The sequence below is a fragment of the Polypterus senegalus genome, chromosome 18 (genome assembly GCF_016835505.1).
Source record: "Polypterus senegalus isolate Bchr_013 chromosome 18, ASM1683550v1, whole genome shotgun sequence".
Classification (NCBI taxonomy): domain Eukaryota; kingdom Metazoa; phylum Chordata; class Cladistia; order Polypteriformes; family Polypteridae; genus Polypterus; species Polypterus senegalus.
In genome coordinates this window covers 88,085,240-88,108,249 of record NC_053171.1, presented here as the reverse complement: position 1 = coordinate 88,108,249, position 23,010 = coordinate 88,085,240, and the positions used below count along the sequence as shown (strand labels likewise).

The 23,010-nt window shown below is 41.2% G+C and overlaps 1 protein-coding gene across 1 annotated transcript in view; it reads left to right on the top strand.

Moving 5' to 3' along the window:
• tshr (thyroid stimulating hormone receptor) overlaps positions 1–23,010 on the top strand; it is a 215,308-nt gene that overhangs the window by 117,370 nt on the left and 74,928 nt on the right. Inside the window, exon 3 of the mRNA XM_039741715.1 lies at positions 14,376–14,450. Within this exon, the coding sequence (XP_039597649.1) occupies positions 14,376–14,450 (75 nt within the window). The remainder of the gene's footprint in view (positions 1–14,375; positions 14,451–23,010) is intronic.

Sequence of the window (23,010 nt, the reverse complement as noted above, 5' to 3'; positions counted from 1 at the left end):
CCTTCTAGCAGTATCCAAAGACAACGACAGAGCTGCACTTCTGGAATCCAACTCCCATGACACCATACGGGTGTCCTAATCGGGTTCAGATAACAGGAACACTGCCATTTGTTGTGTGGGGGAATGAACTGCCTCCACTGTGTCTGTTCACCTAGTTCCATCCATTATTCCCTCCTGGCCAGGTAAGAATCCATCCTTTTTCTGGCTAAGTTGCCTGTCCTTCCTCCATGGTACCTTCAGTAACCATAATTCTGCAACGACAAAGCAATTACGTCAAAGGTCTTTTGGGAGAATCCAGTCTTGTACAGCCAGGCTTGACCTTTATACCTTTGACCCGTTAATGTAATGTGCTGGCAACAGCATAGCGACTATCAACAAATAACTTTCAAAATGACATCATTGGAAAACGTTATTTATTTGTACTATTGTTCCAAACGTATCAAGTTTAAAAACAAATGTGACAATGAGATTCAAAACAAAGTCTCAGAATTTTCAAAAAACAGGAGATTCAGAAGTTTAGCAGTGGCGTCTTCCACCCGCTTTCTGCAATCTGGTAACGGTCCGGATAGCAGGAGATTTTCGGCAGCTCTCCCCTAATCAGCTTCTCAAAGGATTTCATGAAATTGAGGTTCTTGGGTGAGCTGGTCTCCCATCATGCCTTATGTTTTTTTTCTGTTCTGTATATAAGTTACAGAGGACGTCTGATTAGATGGTAGTAGCTGTACTAATATTCTGATCTTATTCTTTTGTAACGTTTAATAAAGGATGGGTTGCCCACTGTCACTGTGCCCAGGTGAGACGTGCTATGGGAAGTTGTGAATACTTCTGAGGAATAACACCTTTTTGCTATAGCACAGCCATGCTTGTTTAAATGAATGCACCTGTAACTACAATATAAACGTTAAGGCTTTAGCGAGTACAGGAATAATGTCTGAAATATAGAGGGGAGTATTGGACAGAGTTGTTCTGCATGGACTACAGCAGCCATCTACTTATTCTGTCTGGTCCAAAGTCTTTTAGAATTTTAGTTAGTTGATAAACTTCTAAAGAAGGGCTGATGCCTGCCTCCATGTCTGTGTCTGGTCCTTAGCTAAATTTACCCATAAAGCATCTCAGATCTTAAATAGAACTAAATGCATTTTTGAACCAATTGATAATTAGTTTTGATCCCTGCAAATTTCACACATTTACTGCTTGTTTTAATATGAGTGCTCGCCATCATCTTTGTATCATTCCACAATTCACACAGGTTGTTACCCTGACATTCATCCTCATCCCTGTCCCTATATTTCAGCTTTGCTTGCTTGATTTCAACTGTCACCTTCTTTCTTTTCATTTATAGTTCTATGTTGACGTGCCTTGTTTCTTCTGCTTTGCAGTTCTTTACACCTTTTGTAATCCATGGGATACTGTTGGGATACATTTGAACTGATTTAACTGGAATTAGGATGTGCTTGCAAGAACTGCTGGTGGTGTCTGACAGTTAGCTAATATCAGCATAGGTTTCAGGAACGGAATCGTAGGATTCAGTCAGGGCATTCAAAACGGCTACACCGGCACTCGGCAGAGTCCTTCTCCCAGAATTTTGTTTAGTTAATTACTGGATTTGTTCTTTTAAGTACTGTTTTATATGTAGGAATGAGGTGGTGTCAGAGTAATTACTATCTTCAATAAAGAATAGTCAAAATAAATGTTATCAGCATCTCCAAGATGGATGTCCTTTATTACAAGCTTGAGCGCAGAGTTAGGAAACCATCAGTTTGCACCAATCAGAATACAGATAAATGGTATCATCTTTAACACACTTATTTCTTTAAATATCTAAATGTTATAAAATAGTTGAACAGATTACAATCTTGAAATATATTTTTATTTTATTAATTAACTTTATAATATTAAGGCAAACTCAGCACTGAAATTACATGCCATAGCATTTTAGAAGGTAGGTATGTGATGGGCTGGTTACTGGAGCATCCAGCGAAACAGAGGATAGACTTTGGCAAGTAAGGACACAATAATAAGTTCAAAGGTTCAAAGTGCAAAAGTGTTTGTTTATTAAAAAGCAAAACTCAATAATAAGAAGTGTCATAGTGAGGTGCAATAAATAAATGTATAAAACAGTGCAGTGGATTAAAAAACAAATCAGCCAACGTACACATCACATAACATTCAGGTGTGTTCAGCGACTAAGTTAACTGATATGAAAGTTGGAGCATTTCACAATTTTATTTGCTTCATCCAAGAGTCAGTTGTTACATTTTTGTTTAGTGAACAGTTTTGAAACAATGAGTCGTATTTAAAAGAAACATCGATAATGGATTTTAATGAGATGACTTAGTAGAAAGGACTTCAGTAAATAACAGCACTTTACAATGGAGTTAAAATAAGAGCGCAGATTGGCTTGTGGTGGCTCAGTGGCTTTCATACACAGCAGAGTCCAATTCAAGTGACGTGAAGATGGCATCGACTGATGTGTGTTAGTAGTGGAGGCTCATGGACTTATTGTTGTTCAATGTTGTTAAACATAACAGTTTTGAAAGTATACCAGTCGATAGTATCCAATAATTACAAATTGAAAAGTATCTGTTTATAAATGATGACCTATACTAGCATAAAATCAGAATCAATATTAATTTATGAAAAGTGAAAAGGAGCTGAAATAAGTTCCCTATCTAGCTATTGTTCACAAACATGACCGTAACAATAAGAAACACTGATATCATTTATAGATACACTCTTAAAAATAACAGTTCTTTAATGGCACCTTACTGTATTGTGTGGTTCCTCATAGACTTTACTCCTCGTTACTTTACAACAACAATTTCATTCTGTGAACGCTTCTTTACATATATAATTGGTTCTTTGGTTTTGAAAAGGTTCATAATTTGGGAGGATACTGATAGATTAAGAAAACCTGAACTGGGTATTTTTTTTATGTCTGTGCTGAGTTGTGTTTTGTTTTCATCGTCCCATTTACTATCCTGTATATGTGTATCAGTAAATGGTGTCCCCGTAAGTCAAACGGTGGAAGGACGATGAAGGGAGACCACAACAACGTGACAGGAATTTCCTGTTTATTCATCCAATGACATACGAGACGTTCAATTTTAAACGAGAGGAGTGAAAAAGAAGGGGAGGCGAGGGGAGAGAGAGAGAGAGAAAGGAGTTCGAGAGAAGAAAGGAGCCGATTTACACATTCAATTTCCAACTCATCACTTCCGTTCATTGTACAATTCCACTGCTTGCTTTGTCAGTATCTGGATTGTCATCTCAACAGCCAGTGCAGAGGTTTGGATTCATCCCAGCCATTCATCCGGGGTTTGGATTCATACCAGCCATTGCCAGGACTTTCACGGTGAGGTCATTTTGTATTTCGGGAAGAAGCACAATATCACTGCTGCCAATATTCAATTATCGCCGGACTTTATTAGCTTTGGACTCATTTACCACATACATTTCTACTGCCATTTATTATTAATCTGTGATTGTGTGTGTTCTGTGTTGATTTGTTTATTGTTAAGGGGCAAGGGAGGGTTTTGTAAATAATATTATTTGTTTGTATAAATAATTCATATTTATATAATCATTAACTGGTATTTTTGGGATAGTGGTGAATTGTGTGCACATATATAATATTAAGTATTTGTATGTCCTTGTGTGTGTATATATTTATCCACTGTCAATATATCTGCACTTGATTTTACATTGCTGGCTTGTAGTGCCTGTTATTTCGTCATTTGGGGGAGAAAGGACTATTTGTAAGGAATACGGCTTGTTATAATCTTGAGAAGTCTCAGGTTAGCCAAGGCAATAGTCTTGGTAGCGTAGTGGTCGGACTGGGTAAATGGGTCGGCCGTTACAACTTTCAACACAGGGACTCCACAGGGCTGTGTGCTGAGTCCACTGCTGTACTTCCTCTAGTTGTATGACTACAAAGTACATGGCATGGCTGCACATGACTCTAGCATCATTGTCAAATTTATTCATAACACAGCTGTGGTAGGCCTGCTATCTAATAAAGATGAACAGGCTTACCTGGATGAAGTGGAGAGTCTATCACACTGGTGTCAGGAGAAGAGTCTACCACTGAATGCCAGCAAGACAAAGGAGTTGATTGTGGACTTTTGGAGAAAACAGCAGAGGCACTACTGCCCCCAAACCCTAACCTTAACCCTAACCCTCAATATTAACAGCACTCGGGTAGAGAGGTTGGACAGTTTCAGATACCACAGTTCCCACATCACAGAGGACCTAACCTGGTCTAAACACATCAACACCTTGGTAAAGAAGGCACAACAAAGTTTTACCACTAAAGACCACTTAAGAATTTCTATAAATCCAACAGTGAAAATATCCTGACAGAATGTATCACCGCCTGATCTGGTAACAGCACGTAGCAACATTGCTTGGCTAGGCTAGGCCAGGTGTGATCAACTAAACAAATCACTGAGTGTACTCCATCAAAACATCTATACCAAGCAATGTCAGACCAGGATAAAGGAAATTATCAGAGGTAGCAGCTATGCCAAGTCATTTACCCTGGCCTCACCAAACTCCTGCCACACTAGAGTTTTTGAATGGGGGGCGTCTACCAAATGTTCCCAGCACACCCTCTTTATACCTTTAGGTCTGCATGTTCTGTCTGGCATCTTCCCACGCTGTCTGATCTAACTCATAACCAGCTAGTGATCAATTGACAACTCAGCCCCTCTTTTCACAATTGTGTTTAAGACATTCTGTACGGTCGCAGATCTGATGACATGACAATGAAATGGATCATCGACCTATGATCCAGGGAACTCTGGTGCTAACTGCATTGTGCTTGAACGTGGTGTTCATTATGGACAAACTGTGACTAGCATAGAAGTACAATGACAACACACCGCTCAGGTTCAGATTGGACAGGCCATTCCTCCCACTCATACCCTACCTTATTATTTTATCATTATTTTAAATATTTTTTAAGCATTGCTCGTGATTTGGCACCAATAAATGTAAGCACGTAAATACATTAATCTCCTTAATAACGTTTCTCCAAATCTATGGATTCTTTATGTCCCTCAGGATTTGCCCCCTTGTTTCTACGAGTAAACCTAAATTACACCCCCCCCACATTCGCCCCTTCCCTTATCAGTCCATACCAGTCATTCAATAATAGGTCTTTGTTGGAATGTGCAGTTTTTCAAGAGGAAGGCCATTCACTGAACAGCTAATGGTATCCAGGTGTGTATGACAACATTCTCTATTTTGCCTCCTCAAAAGCATCTCAGCTTCTCCACCTCCTCTGCAGGGGAGACTCATTGTGAATAATGTGCACTTAAACTTTGGCAGCTGTGGCTTGCCGCTTCTTCAGTTGGCAGTCTCTTTTCTTGTTGAATAGAACATAACAAACAGAAAGAAATGAATGCATGATAATAAGTCGGTGATGAGGATAAGGAAACGATGAAAATGTGATAAAGGATTAGAATAGAAGGATTCTTCTGACAGCCATTTTTCCTGAAAAGTGGATTGTACTACTAGAATTGCTTTAACTGTCTCTTTATGCAAACACTATGGAGAAACAGCTCACTGCCTTACAGAGCTCATTCATTTTTTAGCCATGTTCAATGTGGTTTAAGGAAGAAAAACGCTGGTTGTTGGTACTAGTAAGGTGCACAAGGACGTTGCCAGTGTTGCCTTTGTAAAACGCACAGAGGGAGAAGGATCTTCTTTCTGCCAGCCATGCTGCATTGAACCTTCAAGAGGTAACTGGTGAGGGGTGTGACAGTAGGTGGAGACATGGGCGGAGCCAGCTGTGGTCAGGTGGACCTGTAAAGGAAGCAGACATACGTGACTTCCCTGACTTTTTCTGAAACCTAGTCTGGGCAGGTTTAAACATGGCATTGACACCGTTCATCCATCCATTCACTGCCTACCATTTCAAAGTTACATGGAAGAGCTGCTTATCCAAGCAGGAACGAATACTGAACAGGGCACAAGTCTATCACCAGGCACATCTAAGACACACCATGGCAAATCTAACATGGCAATGGGTAGGATGAGCAATGAATGGAGTGAAAAGTGAATTCAGATCCTTGGTGGAAATCTAATAAAATCAAACGTCTAAATGAAGTTAAATTAAAAGGTCTTAATTTTATAAAATAAAAGGGATCCAGAGCCGCATGGTGGCCCAGTGGTATGCCTAACTGCTACATAACTCCAGCAGACCAGTGGAGTGTGACAGCGCCCTACAATGGACTGACATCCCAACTGGTAGTAGTTTAATGATAGTAGTTTTGTTACTGCATGTGTGCAAATTACAAATGCCTGGTTCCTGTTGACATAGGCTCTGATCCCCACAAATGTTAACTTGATTAAGCAGGCTCATCAGTCTAGACATAGATGGTTGAAGACAACAACACATCCATGCAGTCTCCATACTCATTTTGTATGCTAGCAGGTCATGAAGACTTGAGCTTGTAGCTACATCAGCCATAAAGCAGGCACGAACGGTCCACGTTAACCGTCCATCACAGTCCACACTCAAGTCCCCACTCACGTTCGTTCATACCAGGTTAATAGACTATCAGGTTCTGCATCTTTTCCTTGCTGATCACTCACTTAGGTTTCACAGATCATAATTTGTTTGAGACATCCAGCTATATCCTAACTGCAGGGTCACGGGGGTCTGCTGGAACCAATCCCAGCAAACACAGGGAGCAAGGCAGGAAACAAACCCTGGGCAGGGCGCCAACCCACCGCAGGGCACACACACACACTAGGGACAATTTAGAATCACAAATGCACCTAACCTGCATGTCTTTGGACTGCGGGAGGAAACCGGAGTACCCGGTGGAAACCCACGCAGACACGGGGAGAACATGCAAACTCCGGGAAGCAAACCCAGTTCTCCTAACTACCCACTGCCCAACCGTGCCGCCCTGTATGAGACATGTTAGCATATAATATCTTTCATATATTTTCAGGGTAGTTAATTCCAATTCAGAGTCATGTAGGACTGAAGTCTAGGTCAGCAACATTGGGCAATAAGGCCGGACCGAAGCACAGACAGGGTGCCAGGGTCTTCTTACAAATACACACTCACATAAGGCCAGTTCAGAGTTGCCAGTGAACCAAATTTACACGTCTTTGAAAGGACTTGGAGATGCCACACAGACACAGGGAAGATACAGGCTCCACACAGATAACAAATGTAGCACAGTTAAATAAATTCTTACTGGCATGTCTCCCCAGCATGCAACACATTGCTCCCCGACAAACAAGAATTTAATTAAATTGCAAGTATTAGAAAACACAGATCAGCTTTCATGATGTGCTCTTTAATCCTGTTTTAATGTCACTCATCCAGATATACTCCTTTATGTATTATTTGAACCCAACCCCAGTGCCTCCATGCTGTAGCATAAAAGATCCCCCTTTTCAACTCGATATCCGCCTCTCGACAGTGATTAATGTGGACTCAACAGTGATGGCCCTGCTCTTCCCAGTCCTGTTTGCTTTGCTGGGAGAACAGATGTGGGCCATGTGGACATAAAGTACACTAGGGCTGACCTCATTGTGATAGCACCTCTAAAGCATTCGGAATATTCTATGATAAAACCAAAAAGTAAACCAAGTGAAACAGAATGTGCATGTGAAGAGCGCCTTACAGTGCTGAGTGTTTTATATAATTTGTTCATTAAAGGAATATCCCACCCAAAAATGATATTTTTTGTTATACGTTACTAACCCCATGTAGTTTGTCGTAAAGGCTAAGAAAAAAATGTAATCTCCTGTTTTCATGCAAAATATAGATTACAGTACAGTGATCCCCTGCCTATCGTGGAAGTTACGTTTCAGACCCATCAGCGATAGGTGAAAATCCGCGATATATAAAGACCATATAAATAAACATTTTTTTATAGTTTAAGCCTTAAAATACCCCTCCCACATGCTTTAAACACATGTAAACTTATTAAAACGATTATGTGAATTTCCCCTTGGGATTAATAAAGTATCTATCTATCTATCTATCTATCTATCTAAAACACACTTTGTAAACACATATGATATGTGGACGTCGGGCTAAGGATATGAGTAACAATAATAATAATAATAATATACAGTAATAATAATAATATAGCATACCATCGATTCATTCAAGCCGTAATGGCGAGCGACATCCCCGTAACGATTTCCTTCCCTTCTTAGAAGATGCAGGATGCTTGGGAGCCATCGTAGGGCTTCAAAACAAAACGAAAAGTTCACAAAAGGTTTGCTCACAACAATCGGACCACAAGCAAGGTACGCGATACGCAGAGAACTGAGATGTGTCGGGGACCCATGCTCGCTGTTCTTGCAAGATTACACCACGTTAGCAGCCGCCAGACAGAGCCCAAGAGAATGAAAATTCTGCTCTGATTGGTTGAGTCTCCTCTTTCAGCCAATAACGGGCCTTGTAAGAAATCAGCTGGGTACTGTAACGCGAAAGTCTTTGTCTTCCGTAGTGACTGCTGAAAACTGTATGCTTTGTTATGAATTGGCTGCAAAGTACACTACAGGTAGGATGAACTTATAGAATTTTTCCGTGTTATCGCGTGGGTGCGATATCTGAACCGAGATATAGTGGGGGATTCAATGTATAAGTCAATGGTGACCAGCATTGGAAAACAGCAAACAATATAAAAACATTCACGAAAAAAATCTCACAATCCTCGCATCACATAATCCACATGTCAAGTCATCCAGTCGTATGCTCACAGATCCCAAACACTTGCAATTTTTTAGCAAGATATTGTTAAATAAAACACTTCTGGAAAAGGCTCACAGGAACTGGAAATTGAACGTGTTCAAGACACAAACTTTCCATGAATTTTCTCCCCTCATGTCTTCCTTTCATTGGGTTAGGGTTACCCTAACCCTAACCCTAACCCTAACCCTAGACATCGCCATTGAAGCTGAAATCCTGGAGTGTCACTCTTTGCCACCTCAATGGTCGGGTCCTGTGAATTGCGCATCAGCCTGTCGTCATCTCAGCTCCTCTCAGCAGCAGTCCAGTTATGACCCTGCTCTACACAATGGCACATCCATGTCCTTACATGTACAACAAGTACAACTACTGTACTTTGTTCTTTGTCCTCACCAAGTGTAGGTGCAGAGCATCACAATGGCTCTTAAGGCAAAATGTAAGAATAGATTATACCACTCACTAAATACAGAACTGTCACCTCTAAGGATACAGATTTGTTCAAATATATCAAAAACAAAACAGAAACTAATTAACATAAATCAATAACAATTTCTGTCCATCAGCTAATTGGCCAGATTTTAGAAAAGGAGTCAGACAAGCTCTGGAGTTCTGGAGACCTTGGCCAACTATTCACCTCCCACCCTATTGGCCATTCTAGAATGAGTCAGTGCTGAGCCAGCCAATCTGATGAAAGGACCCTTCTACCCTATGATCCAGTGCTCCTTCATCTGAAATGAATATTTCATAGGCAGGCAAACAACTTGGCGGTAGAGCAGTGGCACCAAGTGCCACATGAGGTTACTGAGAGGAGAAACAGAATAGAGGAGTTAGTTTCTAAATATCATATTACTTATATTTTAGTACTAATGCTTAACAACAGTGATGCAGTATGTACAGTTAATCAGCAGCTCTAGTCAGGGTATGCTAAGCTGAAGTAGTGAGTCTTCAGCCGAGATTTAAAAGCTTAGACTGAGGGGGCATCTCTTATAGTAGCAGGCAGACCACTCCACAGTTTGGGAGCCCTATAACTAACAGCATGAACTCTGACTGTTATTTTGTTAGCCCTCTAAATATAATTGTAGTTCCCGATTAAAAAAAAAACAAACTATTGGCACCATGACACAAAGTGCCACACTGTGAAAGCAATAGATTTACAGGAGTAGTTAATTTGGAAATTCAATGAGAGTTTCACAAAGTGGCGATGTGTCTTCAAACTTCCAGTGCTTCCTCGCTGCTGTCTGACCATTCAGCATCTCTGCTTTACCAACGAGGAAATGACTGTAGCAATTCATGGGACAAGCCCACCACTGAGTGGTGTCCCAGTCCTCTCATTTTATGAGGTGCAATCTGGCGGATTTACATGGTTTCATTCCTTATTTATTTGAAAACGTCACCCACGATAGCTACTGTGAGCCGACAAGCCAACAGGAAACACATCCTTACCTCAAAGGAAATCAAATTTGTTCCTTCCAGTTTCCCTTTGTTTTCACAAACATGCCTCAGAAACATGGAAGGCCCATTGTCTTAAATTGAATCCTTTGTATTCAGCAAGTCTAAAAACTTTTGCTTTACATTTGGAGTGTCTCGATTAAACTGCAAGAACAGTTATTTTTTTAACTTATAAAAAAGTTTCATATTAGAATACGGTTTCATGCAGCAGATTGTGAAAAAATAACTTTAACTTGAAAATGTCGAACTTTTCCTGTCAGGTTAACCACCTGCCGCTGCCACCTTTATGTGAACTGCATTCCGTTCAATACATCCTCTAATTTAAGTCAGCAGAAAAACTCTGGGGGGTTTCAAAAGTCTTAATAATTAAAATTCCCTGAAAGAAAACCAAATGTATCAAATGCCAACTCTTTTTTTAAAACAAATTTGACAGAGTTGTTCTTCTCTTTCGGTAAAAGGATGTTTAGTTAACTAAAAATGTGATTTATTACCAAGAACAGCAGGCTCTCAAAGTTAAGGTGGTTTAAGAGTTGCTTTTGGAGGGCACCACCTGTGCAAATGTTCACAGGCATATCATGACATTGAGATCGTGAGCCTTCAGAGAGAATGAGGCGCTTTAGAGCTGGCTTGATATTTGGAGGTGAAAAGATTCTGTTGAGTTGGTGGGTAAACTTTTACACGATGGACCGTCCAGTTTATGTGCTGCAGCAAGAGAAAGATGTTTGGGAATACAATGCATGTACAGAACGCAATGTGGCTGTCAGCACATCTCAGGTGACGATTTGGGCCTAAGGGTGATGAGAAAGAAAAAACATTATTAACTGTAATGATTATAAGTTGTTACCTCACAATACCAAGTACTGTATTTTGTATTAATCATGCTGCAGAGATCAGTATGATTTATTACTTTTATATGATTTGTTCTTCATTTAGGTAGAAAAAGAATTAGGCTTGTGCACAGAATAACGGACTAACTTGCATTCTTTTATGAGAAAATGCTGACCTCTTGATACTAACAGAACAACCTGTGATATTATAAATCAGTGTGACAGTTTCTGAATTCTTGCTTAAAACTATTTGAGCATATTTCTTAAAACTGTGAGTGCCCCGATAACCTCTTTATCTGAAAGAAGCAATGTGCACATTCTAATTCAGGGAGTTACAAGCTATTATAATTTATGTATAACCTCAAAATGAACTGCCACATAAATATATTTTTATTAATACACGAAGAAGGTATAAAGAAGGTATATAGAGGGAGGCCCCACATTAGGCTGCAGGCTGTCTGATCTGACCAGTCAGTAGCACCGAGCTGGGGGCAGCAGTCTATGACTCACCAAGAATAAAGAAATTGCTTTTTACTTTAAATTGGTGTTTGTCTCCCGTTTTTTTCCCGACTTCAGCATCCACAGTGACCACAAATTAGCACAACTAGTAGACTGAGTGTTTTTAAAGAATTAAACTGATTCTCAAAATGAATGAATAGATTTGTTCCAAGGACACACAGAAAGACAGATATGAGGGGCACTATGAGATACTGTGGACAGACAGACAGACAGACAGATAGATGTATGTGAAAGGCACTATATGATAGATAGATAGATAGATAGATAGATAGATAGATAGATAGATAGATAGATAGATAGATAGATAGATAGATAGATAGATAGATAGATAGATAGATAGATGGGTCCATAAATATTTGGACAGCAACAGCTTTTTTCTAATTTTGGTTCTCTACATTACCACAATGAATTTTAAATGAAACAACTCAGATGCAGTTGAAGTGCAGACTTTCAGCTTTAATTCAGTGGGTTGAATAAAACGATTGCATAAAAATGTGAGGCAACTAAAGAATTTTTTTAACACAATCCCTTCATTTCAGGGGCTCAAAAGTAATTGGACAAATTAAATAACTGGAAATAAAATGTTCATTTCTAATACTTGGTTGAAAACCCTTTGCTGGCAATGCCAGCCTGAAGTCTTGAACTCATGGACATCACCAGATGCTGGGTTTCCTCCTTTTGAATGCTCTGCCAGGCCTTTACTTTCAGTTGCTGTTTGTTTGTGGGCCTTTCTGTCTGAAGTTTAGTCTTCAACAAGTGAAATGCCTGCTCAGTTGGGTTAAGATCAGGTGACTGACTTGGCCATTCAAGAATTTTCCACTTCTTTGCTTTAATAAACTCCTGGGTTGCTTTGGCTGTATGTTTTGGGTCATTGTCCATCTGTATCATGAAACGCCGCCCAATCAATTTGACGTCATTTAGCTGGATTTGAGCAGACAGTATGTCTCTGAACACCTCAGAATTCATTCAGCTGCTTCTGTCCTGTGTCACATCATCAATAAACACGAGTGTCCCAGTGCCACTGGCAGCCATGCACGCCCAAGCCATCACACTGCCTGACTCCACCGTGTTTTACAGATGATGTGCTATGCTTTGGATAATGAGCTGTTCCACGCCTTCTCCATACTTTTTTCTTGCCATCATTCTGGTAGAGGTTGATCTTGGTTTCATCTGTCCAAAGAATGTTTTTCCAGAACTGTGCTGGCTTTTTTAGATGTTCTTTAGCAAAGTCCAATCTAGCCTTTCTATTCTTGAGGCTTATGAGTGGCTTGCACCTTGCAGTGCACCCTCTGTATTTACTTTCATGCAGTCTTCTCTTTATGGTAGACTTGGATATCGATATGCCGACCAAGCCCTGGAGAGTGTTGTTCACTTGGTTGGCTGTTGTGAAGGGTTTCTCTTCACCATGGAAATGATTCTGCGATCATCCACCACTGTTGTCTTCCGTGGACGTCCAGGTCTTTTTGCGTTGCTGAGTTCACCAGTGCTTGCTTTCTTTCTCAGGATGTACCAAACTGTAGATTTTGCCACTCGTAATATTGTAGCAATTTCTCAGATGGGTTTTTTCTCTTTTCACAGCTTAAGGACGGCTTCTTTCACCTGCATGGGGAGCTCCTTTGACCGCATGTTGTCTGTTCACAGCAAAATCTTCCACACGCCAGCACCACACCTCAAATCAACTCCTGGCCTTTTATCTGTTAATTGATAAGACATAACGACGGACTTGAACACACCTGCCCATGAAATAGCCTTTGAGTCAATTGTCCAATTACTTTTGAGCCCCTGAAATGAAGGGATTGTGTTAAAAAATGCTTTAGTTGCCTCACATTTTTATGCAATCGTTTTGTTCAACTCACTGAATTAAAGCTGAAAGTCTGCACTTCAACTGCATCTGAGTTGTTTCATTTAAAATTCATTGTGGTAATGTACAGAACCAAAGTTAGAAAAAAGTTGTCTCTGTCCAAATATTGATGGACCTAACTGTAGATAGATGTGAAAGGCACTATATGATAGATAGATAGATAGATAGATAGATAGATAGATAGATAGATAGATAGATAGATAGGTAAACCCTAAACACAGAAGGAAAAATGTGAATTGGACATAGTGCAGGTATTTTTTAATTTGAAATTTAGCAGAGATGCTAAATTAATTATTGTAAAAGCTTTTTTAATAAGTGCCCTAAAGTATACTCTAAAATTACAGTAAAGGTAAGATATGCTGCAGTGGGTGTGAAGAAGTGTTAATAAATAAACTCCATTATGCTAAGCTGCCATATCAATCGGACAGCAGGAGTCGACACGTACCTCGGTCTAAAATTAGAAAAGCTGCTTTCACCATTTCCTCATTTGTTGGCAGAATGAAGATGGAAATTAATTCAAATAAAACAAGTTTATTTGATATCACAAGAAAAAGAAAGAAGTAATGTTTTTGATGCTGACCTAATGTAAGACTAAAAGGATGTGAAAATCAAATTAAACCCGATATCAGTACAGACGTCAATTTTAATGAAGGTCTGTTTTCTTTGATTATTGCCATGTGTTTAACAAAATAAGATTGAGGAGCTCATAAAAGTCAAAGCAGGACAAAAGAGCCAAGATTTCTAAATAACTTAATTAAAGAGCGCTTTGACCCCCAACAGACATTAGAGTGAGAAGTTGAAGGTGTTCACTCTGTCCCTGACTATTGTTATGGCACCTCGGCTCTGACTCCTCATGGACCTAAAGCGGCCAAGTCGTTTTAAGAAGATGAATGTTGTTTTAAATGAATGCGCCATTGGTGCATTGTGGGAGTGCTCATTTGGGAAGGTGCTATATAAAACTGACCGATTTCTGTGTCTGTGCTTCTTGCAGATATATTTCTCTGGATGCCTCCTTGCAGAGACTGGACAGGCACTCATTCTTCAGTTTGATGAAGGTGACGCACATGTGAGTAACGTCAATAAAGTCATCTTCTAAGAGGCTGTGCTTCACATTGTGAGCACACTTGAAACTTTACAGTAAACTCACTTATAAGATGTATCAGTTGTGCGTGTTTTCATAGTCATTATACATAAAATGTACTAAACTATTTCACAGAAAACTTTTTTGTATGTTGAGCAATTCAAGAATGTGAAGATAATGAGGGGCTGTCATTACTGCCATGTCCATAATCCCTCGATTCATTCATTTTCCATCCCTGCTCAGTTCTTTTTCTGTGCTACAGATTTCAATATGGGTAAGACAGGCTGTCACCCTTCCATATGGGACACTTTGGCACAATCATGACACTCCCTGTCCACGTTCATTTTCAGCTCTTGCTGCTCACAATCAGTCACATCATGTAGACAATCTGTAGGCTGTGGCACCAATCTCTTATGGCCACATCTATTTGCAAGATTCCACTCCTTCAGCGTGGTGGAGGTGACCCATCTTAGATCTACTGGACTCATGTGTGCAGTGGGTGACCTAGAGACCTTCTCCAGCCCCTTGGTACATGTCTCTCTATTCATGTTGCAACAGCACACGCCAATGCTCTGTGGCCAAGGATGGAACTGTCCGGATGAGCAACATGACCAAATACTACGAGTCTGCAGCAGGCAGTTGGCTTTGACCCCACATAGTCAACAACTCCTCACTTGTACATGGGCTGTACCAGTGGATATGGAAGACTTGACACTGACACCACATATGAAAAGACTGGAAATTCTGTATGTCATGAGGTAACATGGTCCAGGATTCCGAGCCATAGAATAGAATTGATAAATGCAGGCATGGTAGACTCTAATCTTGGTGCTGACTTGGACCTTCTGCTGGTAGCAAAGATGGATTTCATGACAGTGCAAACCATATCTCTTCTGTGCATAACACTGAAGACGTACCTTCCATTGAAGCTCTGCACCCTAGCTAGGTAAGTGAACCTGGTGACAGCTTCAACCTCATGACCCCAACTACAGATGTCGTCTGTGCATATTTCATCCCCCAAACTCCATAGTTTGGTTTTCAGCCAAGACACATGTAGGCCAAGACAGGATGCCTCTGACTTGGTTTATTCAAGAGATCTCTAGAAATTTACCGTGGAGGCATCCAGCAATGCAATTGTCAATGTTAGAAAAAATCATATTCTGTCCATTACTCTGAGCGATTCATTTCAGTATCTTGTCCACAGTCCCGCAAAACAGTACTGCGGGCTAGGGCACAGTCCCATCTAACTCCAAATGATGGTGCCATGTATCCTCACTCTGATGGTGGTAGGTTTCAGGTTTTATTTATTTCTTTATATAGCACATTTAAAACAACCAGAAGTTGACCAAAACGTGCACCGGGTCATTGAACCGCATCGCTGAAGCAGACAGGTAGGTGCCCGGGTTTTCTCCCTGCCAGCCAACGGGGGGAAGACAACAAGGTGACCGCGTTCCAGCCAACCACGGAGGTAACGAGAGGTCCGGGCAGGCACCCGGGAGGGTAGCGCCTACCACCCGGGCCCCTCTAAGGCCGCACCATGGGGAGGACCGCCGCCACCCCCACCTCGCGAAGAGAGGGACTGGGCGGACGGTGCGGAACGGGGGGAGAGGGGAAGGACGCCCAGGGAGGACACCCCTTCCACCCCGGCCCCCCCGCCTCTTCGGAGAGAGGGCTGGGAAGCGGGCCCGAGATGTTTCAGGTCCAACCGTCCAATGACGGGTCAGCACAATCGGTAATGATCCTTCCACAGGTTCACCTACAGAAACCTTGTTACGACTTTTACTTCCTCTAGATAGTCAAGTTCGATCGTCTTCTCGGTGCTCCGCCAGAGGCCGCGCGCGACCGCGGCAGGGCCGATCCGAGGACCTCACTAAACCATCCAATCTGTAGTAGCGACGGGCGTTGTGTACAAAGAATTAAAGGTAACAGTATGAAATAAAAGCCAGATAAGGAATTATTAACAAGAAAAACAAAAGGAAACATTATACATACATGAACACACAAACATAAATAGCAATATAAAATACATACATAAGATGAACTCGGTATTAAAAAAAATAAAAAAGAAAGATTTAACCACTGAATAAAAGGGCTTTCTTAGCAAAAACTTAAAACTGTGAAGTGTGGGAGCCAACCTTATTACGAGGGGCAGACTGTTCCACAATTTAGGACCAGCCCCTCAGCTTCAACCGTGTGCGTGGGACAGTGAGCAGTAGCTGATCTGAAGACCTCAGCTGAATGGCCGACAAATATGGAACAATACGATCAGCCAAATATGGTGGAGCCAACCCAAGAAGGGCTTTAAAAGCAAACACTAAAATCTTAAAATTCACCCTGTAACAAACTAAGAGAGGCCAACACCAGAGAGATGTGCTCAGTTTTTTTGTTTTTTTTTACCCTTATACAGCTCCCAGGTGAGTTGTAGGGAGAGTGTTGGAGTCTCTTAGAAAGCTTTCCACAAAGCTTGACAGTTAACCTGGTCAAGGACCACCTTCGGGTCAACATAAGTGACATCTCCAACAACAGCTTCATAGTAAAGATACCATCCAAACGGCATATGGTAAAGCCTGACTGCTGTGGTCTGCAGCTGGCAGCAAGTAGTGGGGACAACCATGCAAGGAGGACATTGACTAAGACCTTACCTGGAACGGAAAGCAGTGTGAATAGTCTGTAAATGCCACCTCACGATTTTTACCTGTTGACCTGGCATTCTAACTAAAAACCCACCTTGATGACCGTATCGGGAGAAGGAGCTTATGAAAGGACATGCTTATGGTTTCCAGCTCTGGTGAAATACTGTCAGCACCACCTACTCAGCCATAGCATAACTTATGGATCACGTATGGACCTCAGGAAAACTGAGGATAGAAAATCTGTTAATAAGGTGGGGTCATCCACAGCAGCAACAAAGGCATGATCAAGGTTGACACATGGTGTGGCTGAAGGATGGTCCATCTCCAGTCCTGGTGGGCCACAGTGGCTACAGGTTTTCATTCTCACCATCTTCTTAATTAGTGAGCCATTTGTGCTGCTAATTAACTTATTTTGCCTTAATTTTAATTAACTTGACTCATACCCCTTAGTTGTTTCTTATCTTCAACGAGCAGCCAAACAATAATGAGACACAAAACAAGCTGCCACATGACCAGCTAACCTGAAAATAAAGAAATGTGAAGGTCACGGTCATGTTGGTTTGCTCAGGTCACCAAAACATCTTGATTTTGGTCTTAAAAAAAACAGAAAATCAACAGTCTGCTGTGACAGAATGAGAGCAGCAACAAGTCCTGATATTCAATAATGGCTTTAATTAACAACAAGGATTGGCTTCTCAGTAAGAAACTGGTTGGACTGAAATTGGTTGGAGTTTGAAGCCCCAATTTAGCTGGTCATCTGTTGGCTTGATTCATGTCTCATTTCTGTTTGGCTGCCATTTAATGAAGAAACAAATCAATTCAGAGGACTAGATCCTTAAAAACAGGACTATTCAGATGAAGGGAAAAGGAGTTAATTAGCAGTGAAAACTGGTCACTGATTAGGAAAAAGGGTTAGAATGAAAACCTGCAGCCACTGCGGTTCACCAGGACCAGAGTTGGACATCTCTGGTTTAATGTTTTGTAAAAAGTGATCACATCTGTGTGAGTGGAATATGCATTGCCATCAACTCCTAGGATTGGAGCCTTTACATGATTAGTGCGTGATCTGCACATCTTGTTAACTACCTTTAAGTTGTTATGTCTCAGGCTGTCCTCAACTTCTCTGGCTAATGAATGACTGGTGTCTTTTCTGTCATATTTTCTCCAAAAAATGCTCCGTAGTTGCTTGTATTCCCCTTTGTTATTGTTCAAGCAGGCCCTAATTTTGCTTTCAGTATGTCCAAGGTGTGATATGATAGCCAAGTGTCTGCAGTCAACAGTATTCTTGACTGCAGTCTAAGTGGACCCTGTGTCCTCCATGTTATCAATTAGGACCCCTAAGGTCGCAAATTTGTTCATGATGACAACCTTTTCTATGATTATGCATACCTAAAGTGCCATAGTCACAAGAGATGGGATGCCAGTGAATCACAGGGCACAAAAACATTTGCTGCTGACAAACCAGATGCACCTAGTCCTTCTTTCTTCTCCATGTTTCAAGTCTGTATTATCTTGTTCTTTAGACTTTATAATTCCACTTTGATCAACTTATGAGTTGCTGCCACTACTCTACACTACATAAATTTGAGCCCACTGCTACTCCCCTAGCCAAAATGCATTGTGATAGCTACACATATGGCTCATCTTTGCACTGCTGGGTGAAAATCAAATTTCTCATAAGAGTCAAAGTGCATTGCTCCCCCTGGAAACATCCACACCAGGGAAAAATTGGGTTTCAAATGTACTTCATTATGTATCTTTAGATTATTGAAAATTGCAGTTGCTTTCTCCATGTACAGATTCCACTGCAATGGACTGGTTGACCCAGAGACTAAGCTTTACTTGATGATGGGCTGGAATTATTGACATGCAATTAGAAACGTTAAATGTATCCATTACTATCTTGTTATCGCTCTATTGTGGACCACTAGAGGGCATTGCAGCACGCCAAACCCCAGACACAACAGCACAGACACAGTTCCAGGTGCAAATCAATAGATTTATTGCCACAAATGACTTATAGGGGTTTCTGTCTTCACACCGTCAGCAAATCCAGCAATACAACTCTTCTCCACTCCAGTCCACCCGACTACTCTTCCAACTCTGACATCCTGGGTGAAGCGGAGCAGCTTACTTTATACCAGACCCAGTAACATGACATGTTATGACATTTTGCTGATGGTTGTTATTGTCATATTTCTTAGAGAGATTCGGGAGCACACAGCGTGTGACTTCATCGGCACAACTGCATAAAGGTCTGCGTGTGCTTACTCGGGTTATCCAAGATTGCAGATAACAACTTTCATTGTAATGTACGAATTCTACATTTTTGTTTTTTTTTTTTAACTTTGGTAAACAGCTTTAGAGCTTTTCACTACAGTTTTTGGGTTATTGCTTAGGGCTTTGTTGAACGGTCTGGACAAAGTTATTTTGTTGTGTATTGCCAGGACAACTTGTTTTAAAGCTCTTCTTGCTCATGAAGATTTCCTGCTTTCCGCTTGACGGTGGTTGAAAGCAATGTGCCTGACTTTGAGTCTGGAATTGGATTGAATAAGCTTGGGAAATGGACAGATGGATAAAAGTTCGGAAGTTCAAAGTGCCCAAAAATGATACAGCGAGGGGGGAAAAAATCCAAAAACAAAGAATGAGTGTTACAAAATTTCATAAAGGGTTAACACGTAAATTTCTCTATACTATTAAACACACACGTTAAATTATGGTTCAAGTTTATAAACAACAAAACCAGCAACAGTGCTCACCTTGTAACAATCGCCCGATACGGGACACGATTACTACACTTCACCACCCGAGAGGGAAGTGGACGATATTTGAAGGATAAAATAGCATTAACATATTCGGTCCTCGGCCCCTCTTCTCCCCTATACGCGCCTCTAAATTATTGGCAAAAATCAGAAGGAAGTTGGACTGGTTAAGTATATTGTAATCCAATTAATACATTTACTTGCCCGTTGCCTGAGTGCTCATTTGTGAACCCTTTTCCCCGGACGCCCTCCTCAGCGGCCAAATCTTAACTCCCGGTTTGAAACAGCCATAAAGAAAAAAAAGATGTAACGTAGTCCTTGAACACATCGAAGAAACCTGCAGTACAGTTTCTACTGGATTAAAAAACAAACAGTCCTCCAGCGAAAACGGCTTCCTGGCTGGCTATCCCGAAGAAACGTAATCACGAGTCTGATTCACCAAACGGGAGTACCCAGAGAACCCCAGCCCCGAGCCTCTTCTTGGGGATTCGTCGCACTGATTCAACTTCGTGGTGGCCACCCACAAATAGCAGACATCCCTGGGTGAAGTCTGATCCTGAAGATTCTTTTAAGTGTAGATACTCGCCTTCTTGCCCTCTGCCTTTTCCGCCTTCTTCTTCTCCTCGATCCGCCATTCCCCTTAAAACGAAAAGTTTCCCACCGAAACATCCTTTCCCTGCTTAGTTGTTATAGCCATAGACATACAGTATATAGATAGATGCCGTATTCACTGTGTTGCCCAGTCGACATGATACGTCAGCGCGTCCGCCCTATTGCGAGTGGCAAAAGTGCCATTTAAACTAATACAGGTAAATGTGTAAACCAGGTTTTCTGATATAAAAATAATAACGTTTAAAACAGTATCGTTTACATACAACATACAATTTTGGCGAATCGTTTAAAAGCAATTATTTATATCCACTTATACACTAATAATGGCAATTATTAAATACATATTATGATTATTAAATAATCCCTCCCATATAAGATACATTTCTCGGACTGCCTTCTTTCATCTTCAAAACATTTCCTGACTTCTTCCTCTTCTTACAGAACACAGTAAGTACTGAAGTATTGATTAATGCCCGAGTCACCTCACGTGTGGATTACTGTAATGCTATTCTATCTGGCATCCCACAAAAACGTATCCATCGCTTACAACTTCTTCAAAACTCTGCTGCCAGGATAACAACCTGCTGTTCTAAATCCACTGAACATATCACACCGATTCTCTCTCAACTTCACTGGCTCGCTGTTCACTACAGAATACAATACACAACACCGCTCTGAACATTTAAAGCTCCCCCCTATATACCGCACTGATCTCCTCCAGACTGACACTCCTCTCGCTCGCTCAGATCTTCATCTGCAGCTCGACTTTCTGTACCACACGTCAGACTCAGCGCTATGGGAGCTCGAGCGTCTCTCCTGGTGCTCCTCAACTCGGGAATTCTCTTCCCTCTCATATCCGTCAGCTCGATTCAATAACACATTTTAAAACTGCCCTTAAAACGTATCTTTTCAAACCGGCATACCAATTGTGAATTTTGCACTGTTACTGCCAGTTATCTTTGTTTGTTTGCTAATTATTGCTTTTTGATTTATCATTCTCTTGTTTTAATTTTACTGATGTTGTTTAATTTTATTTTAAGGTGACCTTGAGTGCTAAGGTTATAAAACGAGATTTTCTAATATAACCAAAACAATTGTTCAGCCTTACCTATGAAATGTAATCCCCCGGGATCTGGTTTGGAGCATACAGCGGTTTGTACAATCCCAAGTAGCACATGCATCAGGCATCTTTAGCCATTACTTCACTCCACAGCAGTGCCACTCGCAATATGGCGGCGATGTTGACGTACAACGCTGCTGGTCATGCGGCGTCTAGTAATTCTATGTCTATGGTTATAGCAACATGACCCTGGCAGCTGGAATACTTACCGGGTGGAGTCCTCCCAGCACTTGGTCATCCACAAAAGTGCCTGAAGCAATATTCCTTAGACTCCCTCCCAGCCACATTATATAGTGACGGCCAGTCCAGAAGGCTAATCCGCCCGACAAGTTATGTAGCCTTGCTACAAACTGACCTCAGTAAACATGGCTTAAATTTCTGTGAAGTGTAGGAGACTGAAGATAGACCGGGTATGACCGAGTAGAAATGACCGACTACTGTTGATTTGTTAAAGCATTTTTCACATTGAATGTACTGTTTGCCAGTAATCTTGTTCTGTGAATATTTTCTGGTAAATTTGCCATGCGGACCATTTAGACTAACATTTTTTTTTTTACTAGTGCCCCATGATGCTTTGGGAGACTAGTGTGACATCACAGACCTGTAGCAGCCATGGCCAGAACTTTCAAGATTACGTGTTGCCTGAAGAAGGGGCCTGAGTTGCCTCGAAAGCTTGCATATTGTAATCTTTCTAGTTAGCCAATGAAAGGTGTCATTTTGCTTGACGTCCCACTACATCCATAATGGCTAACACGGTACAGCACCCTAGTACTGCATACTGTTAAGATTGCTGCCTGATCTGCTATATGCATGCGTAATGTCATGACCAATTGGTACTCCAGCTGATTCACACCCTGCATGAATTAAAAAAAAAAAGTAACAAAAAACTAGCAGTGTTTTCATGTGAAGGGTACATCAGCTATACATAACGAGAACATTATGAGTACTGCCACTGTGATCCCTGTGCGTTCTCTCTCGTTTTACCTCAGAGGACTCCCATCTCCTTCCAGATCCTAAGGCGTTCTGTTGTTGTGATACAGCACATAATGGCAGTAAGCTGGGGAATCTGCTGCTGCTGAAAATGCACCGCTGATTGCCTTCTGAGGACGCCGACTGTTATTTTAACTTACTGGGTTAATATGTTGGTGTAGTGGAGGTGCCATACGCTTAAAAGCAGACACCTGTCTGAACCTCTGCCAACTTTCAACGCTGTTACAGGAGAAGCGAGTCCTGAACTCGTGGGCTTTAAAGATCGCATCGGCCTTTCAGCTGATTCATAGCATTTAAATAAAGACTCAGCAAATTATACAAACAGATTTTATACGCCTATTATCTTATGGCCCTTCTAAATATTTCTAATTACAATCTGGCTCGGGATGAAACTAAAACCTATAGACCAGCTTGCTGAGCTGTCGACA